At 44.7% G+C, this 6,799-nt stretch overlaps 1 protein-coding gene across 1 annotated transcript in view; it reads left to right on the forward strand.

The window, feature by feature from the left end:
- LOC109852489 (mRNA decay activator protein ZFP36L2) overlaps nucleotides 1-6,499 on the forward strand; it is a 24,361-nt gene extending 17,862 nt beyond the window's left edge. The window contains exon 2 of the mRNA XM_020423686.1: nucleotides 4,901-6,499. Coding sequence (XP_020279275.1) covers nucleotides 4,901-6,058 — 1,158 coding nt within the window. The 3' untranslated portion in view covers nucleotides 6,059-6,499. The remainder of the gene's footprint in view (nucleotides 1-4,900) is intronic.
- The last annotated feature ends 300 nt before the right edge of the window (nucleotides 6,500-6,799 follow it).

Here is a 6,799-nt window from a genome sequence, read left to right on the forward strand (position 1 = left end):
AATTGGCGTTACTTTTAGCACCTCCGCGAGCGCACTTTCACCGTCCACCGACCTTGAAAAACATCGACGTTGCTCTAACCCTTCGGGCATCGCGCGCCATTAGAGTGAAAGCGTGACCTCGTGTAAACGAATCCTCTCCCAGCTATTTACATTTTTCCAAGATTACGAGAGCACGAATATATATTCCGAAGCGTCTCTCGAAAAACGTGTTTTCGTATCAGTCTCGATTTATGTATTCGAAATGTTAACGAGCGAGTTTCTCTTCTCTCCGCGCGTGGTCGATCGTGTTTACCTCTCTTTGCCCTATTCGAATCCCGCACTTCTTCTCTCTGTATATGTAATGATCTCTCGAAACGGCACGTGTCGTCCTCGTGCGAAGAAATTGCTCGTACGCACCTATCTGTCATTAGTGTCTTTGACGACGATTTCGACATGACACTTCCACGGTTTGTCAATCCGCGTATTTACACACGCGGCGTGACGAAGTAACGAGAGATATTTCGTAAACAATAAGCAATTTATTTCAATAAATAGCGTTTTTTACGGCGCTGATCATTTTCCAAGTAATTTCCATTTGCCGCGACTTAATAAGCAATTGTTTCCTTATTTTTTCTCTCTCTCTCTCTGTTAATTAGAGATGGTTTCAGGAAAGCGGCGTATTTTACTGGAATTATTATTATTGAAAATAATTGTCTTTCTTTTTCACCGTTTTTGTTTTACACGTCATATCACATTTTGCTTTCCACAATGCACGCGCGATGAGCGCATAATTGCGCTCATGAATCACGCATTCAGCTCGTAATCGGCGGCCGTATCACGCCACTTTCGCAAAATGAACTCACCGACTTCCCACACTAACTGGATCGATATCTGCAAACAAACTCTTAAATAATCGCCATTGTCTACAACATTCGATACGTGGAACGCGCGGCGCGCGGTATGAATTATATCAAGCTACCCGCGAGCGCAATGAGTAAGAGACGGACAAATAAAAGTGGAACTCCGTCGGCGCGTCTACATAAAACGAACGCGACGCGCATCGTCAACGACGCGAAAAGCAAAAGATGAGTGTTAAATTAATTACCGATTACACTCTCGCAAGAGAAATATTTAAAATCAAATGTCCTTTGGGAAAAGGGGGTATGTCGATGTGTGTGTGTGTGTGTGTGCGCGAACATCTAAAAATAGAAATTCTATTTCCACACCGCTCACGTTTCGCCGGAATGAATTAGATGAATGAAACTCCCCTTCCCTCTCCCCGGCCACGTGTATTACGACGAACGGAGATTAAATTCGCGGAATTGCGCGTTCGTTTCCCGAGCGAGCAGCCGCGAGCGCGTTTTAGCCCCGTGCTTTTTCGCGTGGTAAGTAGGTATAGTCTGGCTCTCCGTGATACACGGTGATTCATCGGCACACGACGTGTAAAGGTCGTAAAAGAAACGATAGAGAGAATGAGAGAGAGAGAGAGAGAGGCACTGGCGCGCTCGCGCGACTGTACGCGTCGCCGACTTCGCGGGATCCGTAACCTTTAGGAGGAAAAACCGGTTTATTTTTTTTTCTTCTTTTTCGCCGATACATAGAGACGGTTCTCTTCCTCTCTTTCGTCACAGTGTACGCGTAACGTATACCGTCGAGAAAAAAAAATACGTGTGTACAAAACTTGAGTGATGGAGATTTATTTCTTTTTTTTTTTTTTTTTTTTTATTAAAGTCTCCTCTTAGAAGAGGAGGGAGAGGGTCACTGACACGACAGCGGTTTGTTGCGCGTGCGCGTTCACTTCTCAAAAAAACACTTGTCACAATATTTCATCCCGTTGCGAATTATTAAGAAGTAATCAGAGTTCGCGGAAGCTGATTAATTACACGCTCATTAATTGGGACAAAAAGATTCTCGGAATTGCGCGCAAGAATTGCCGCTAACTAACATTCGAAGACACGTACAGGAATCTCACGCTTACAAATTATTGTGACCGCCGGTATAATTACGTCCGAAGTATAACGACTTCGCGAAATGTAACCAGTCATTTTGGTAATTTAATTTCTCTTCAAAACCAAATATAGAAATTCCAATTACAACACGCGGCAAATTAACTCGTAGAAAAATAAACGTAATTTTTCTTACTCCCATACCACGAAATAAAGCAGAAACTAAACCGATCTCTATAATGCGATTCGAAACAGAGAATTGTGCAACAACGTATCGCCTCGTCGGTTATGAATTTTCCGCGTTTTGACGCACGTGCGAGATTTTCTCGACGCAACGAGTGTGTCGGAAAACAAATAACCGCCTTGTCTTTGCGAATCGACGCGATTAGATACGCGATATACACTCGTCGGATTGTGTGTGCGCGAAGATTTATTATGCGCGCGAGGTAAAATATCGTGCGCGCGATCGAGCGGTTGTGATGTACAAAAAAAAAAAAACGCACATCGACATCGGCGGGAATCGTTAATATCGCGAACTCACACACGCGCGTGATCGGGAAACAAGTCCGCTCTCTCAAGAGCGCACACGTGTTGCTGGAAATTTCCAGACTCTCGCGTGCAATCTCACACGTCCCCGGGCTCTTTTCGCAAACATCAATAAACGTTCCCGCGACCGAATGAAAACGTAAGTTCGGTGGCTGGAGCGACTGTCACGATCGAGCACGTATCGTGGCCGCGATGTTTGCCGATGTCAGCTGGAGCGGCCGGGATAATCGAAATATAATGAGAAGGAAAAACTTGTGAAACACGCACGCACGTTGATAAAATATCGAAATCCGATGCTAATGATTATGGTCGTTAAAAAAAATGATAATTTAGAAAATGTGTGCGTGTGTGTGTAATAAAATATCATTAATCAGTTGATCGTTTATCGATCGAGCCGGCGATACGCGCAGAGATTAAAAGCTCTTAGGCTCTTATCTCATCGTGCGATAACATCTGGAAGGATTTACAGGTTCTTAAATGTTTATTATTACAAACGATTGTAATTATCGCGCAAAGTGTATTTGTGTGTGTGTGTGTGTGGGAAAACGCGCGCAGTTTTTCGGAGATTTGTGAGAGTATGTGCGTGTTAACAGACGCTATGCCGAACGCTCACACGTCGTCGACGTTTATTTGACGAGAGATTTTTGGTGCCGTCACGTTTTTCTTGTCTCGTTTTTTTTTTTCTTACCCGAGCTATTACGCACGCGCTCTCATACTCGACGTGACTTATCGTGTTATTATTTCGCAACTTGGTTGTAGTATTAAAAATCATTAAAAAAAATATTTCTATATACTCATGCTGTTGACGAGCGCGCAACGGCGTTTCAACATTCAAGATTTTTCCACACACGAGTCTCGTTTTAATATTTAAATGATTTCACTTTTTTTTTTTTTAATGCATGACATTGTTACGAACACTTCGAAGCTTTTTTTTATCCTGCATCGTCGCACGTTTAAAAGAGGAGCGCGTATAATAGAAATTCAAATCGTCTTAAAACTCCATATGAGAGACCGGCATAATTTATGATAATGCTTTTTTTTTCCTCCCGAAGAGATACTGATTCTCTCGCGCGCGAGATGAATCAGAACGACTTGTTCGAACGCAATTTCTCGGGGAAACGTGTATAGTTTGCTCGGCGATAAAATACAATTGCCGAAAAAAAAGCCGGTTCCGGGGAATAACCGATTCCGTGAGAAGAGTTTTATATAAAAACCGCCTTATGTCAACGTGTTTTTTTTTTATCTGCTCTTACAAAAAAGAGGGAAAAAAGATTGCGAAACTGTAAATTTAGTTTTCTTGGGTTCAGTTTTTTCATGGCTTGTGAAATAACCGGCGTCGCTTTTTCGCTTATCGCTTTTTGCTTGATTGTCGGTTTTCAGATAAAAAAAAAAAAACGGTCGCAATATCGAGTATCGGTCGCGATATCGAGTATCGGTTTGTTTCATATATTTTTTTTTCCTTTTTTTTTTTTGTCGTTAAAACGATCGGGTGAAATCGCGTTTACGCGCACAAGCGCGAGATCTAGGACTGGGAGATGTCTCGCGGAATGAAAATTGTTGGCAATCGCGTTTGTTGAAGTGGTATCACTCGAGATACCGCGACTATCTGTGCGTTCTATTTAAGTTTTGTTGTCTATTTTATCTGCCGCGCGAGACAGATAACGAGAGAACGCGATTATTGACTTTTAAAAATCGAGATCTCTCGCATTGCTGTTTTGTTACATTACAAACCCATTTTAGTGCGTTGAACTATGGTGCTGATTATGTACTAATCGAGATAAGAATTCCGTTCTCCCCTAAAGAGCGCGATAACGAAAACCTCGAAGTTAACGCGGTGTAGCACATTTAATATATTTTTTTCTCTTTTTCTCACGTTAAACACGTTATTGAATTCTTGTCCTTCTCATTTAATTTGCATAATATACGCAACTTGTACGGTACGGTTTGCACAATTGTCGTCAATTGTCGATGCGCGTCATAGCGCGAACGCATCGGCTCGAAAGCGAAGAGGTGAAAACCGGGACACAAAGTGCTTTGGGATTCCAGTGTCATCATAGGATCTTCCCAAAGCTGATCTGCAACAAACAGCCGCTTGCGTAAGCGACTGTTGTCGCAACGTGTCTCGCCTTCCGATTTCTTAGCGAACGACGCATTGTTCGCACCGAAACAATCGTGCAGCAGCGACAATCCGACTTGTTTGGCATTGCTATCTCTCATCGGCCGAACGATGACTTCGCGAAATCGTCGAGTCTTATTTGTTATCATTCGCGACGCCATTTCAAGTGTCTCGGATTACCACGCATGATGTGGTCTCACAGTCCATTCGCGATAACGCACGCGCACTCTCTTGAGCTTATAATTAGTGAGTAAGAATTTTTTTTCAGAACGTATAAATCTATATCAATGTTTCTCCTTCTTTCTGATTACAGAACGCAGCCTCGAACAAGACGAAGGAGTCGTCGACGTCGTCGAATTCTACAAGCAACGGCGCCACTGGCAACAATGTCAGTAATGGACACGCTCCCCTTAAACGCTACACCTCTCTGATGACCACTTTGATGGAGCAGCATCGAAAACTGGACCGTAGCGTTAGCGAACCGACGTCCCGCTACAAGACGGAGCTGTGCCGGCCGTATGAGGAGAACGGCTCGTGCAAGTACGGCGACAAGTGTCAGTTCGCGCACGGCTATACCGAGTTGCGTAATCTCGCCCGCCATCCCAAGTACAAGACCGAGCTGTGCCGCACGTTCCACACAATCGGCTTCTGCCCGTACGGGCCGCGCTGCCACTTCATCCACAACTTCGAAGAGGCGCGCATACACAATCAGAAGGTGACGGCCCAGTTGACGGGCGGTTCGACCACGCAGACCAATCTCGTCGGTTTGAATCCACTGATGAGCGCGGCTGCCGCTGCCGCGGCAGCAACCGCGGTGAACGGCATCGCAACCAACGCCAGTGCTAACAACGCCAGCAACATCAGCGTGAGCCTGCTGGAACAGCTCGCGGCGTCGTCGCAAGTGGCGGCGGCGGCCGCGGCCGCGGCCACCACGTCGAACCTTATGAGAACGAACTCGCTGAGTCTCGGCAGTACCGGCAATGTCAACGCCTACAATCAGCCGCCGTTGTTGAGAACGTCGTCGTTGAGCTTGGGAACGAATCATCATCACGTGGCGGCAGCGGCGGCTGTGCACCATCACGTGAATTCGGTGATCGGTGCAACAAAGCCGAAGCCGCTCAATCTCAGTCCGACCTTCTCCCTCGGCAGCTCTGCCGACTCGGTCTCGCCGTCTTCTAGCCTCAGTCAGTCGCCGACGAACTCGATACCGAACTTCTTCGGCGACGATGGCTGCAGCCAGCAGACGACGAATCTGCAGACGACGCCGTTCAGCTTTGGCCAGGATTTCAGTCTGCTCGCGTGCTCGAGACAGAGCCCGAGTCCGCGCAACAACGGCGTCTGCAATCACATGGCGTCCGACGAGGTGGCGCCAAGAACACCGTCACCGTTGTCGCCCAACACCGAATCCAGATTGCCGGTGTTCAATAGGATCAGCAGCACTCTGGGCGACTTCGACAATCTCAAGATTTAGACCAGCAGCCGGACTTTGCACCGCGAGCTAAGAGGAAGGGAAGCGAACTCTCCCTGTCTCTCTCTCTCTCTCGGGTGAGTTTCGCGTTCCTAAGGACAAAATCTTGATGAAAATCTTTGAGTCTTGATTCGATGCTTCCTTTTTTTTTTTTTTTTTTCTTTTTGAATATGATGATACCTTTCCTCCGCAGTGAATGAACTGTTTGTGAGGAATGTCTTCTTTAATTTTTTTTTTTTTTATACACGGGGTTCGCGCGATGCGATTCTCCTTTGATCATCATCGGCCGCTCTTTTTTTAGAGAAAAAAAAAGTTGCGCTTTTTCTGAGCACACGACAGGTTTTCTTCATTTTCATTCTTTGAGCCACACCCTGGTTTATTCCTTTTTTATATTATTATTACCACCATAATCATCATATATATTATCACTGTACTATTGTAATATATTATTTAGGTACTATATTATTATTATTATTATTATTATTATTATTATTATTATTATTATTATTATTATTATTAGATATCATATAATTAATTATTAATATATCGTCTCTTCTTCTTCGTAAATATATTCGTATTATAATTTAGTAAACGTGAGTTTAGCGAACACGAGTAAATATATATACATATATATATATCAACCCGGAAGTCTGTGAGTCCGCTCGCTCAGTCTCGAAGATGGAGATCGGTGGGCGCGAGGAGAGGTAAAAAGGGAAGGAAATCGCGAAAAGGATCGGAGGGGAC

The sequence above is a fragment of the Pseudomyrmex gracilis genome, unplaced genomic scaffold, assembly GCF_002006095.1.
Source record: "Pseudomyrmex gracilis isolate BER0280 unplaced genomic scaffold, ASM200609v1 scaffold_30, whole genome shotgun sequence".
In the NCBI taxonomy this organism is placed as follows: Eukaryota; Metazoa; Arthropoda; class Insecta; order Hymenoptera; family Formicidae; genus Pseudomyrmex; species Pseudomyrmex gracilis.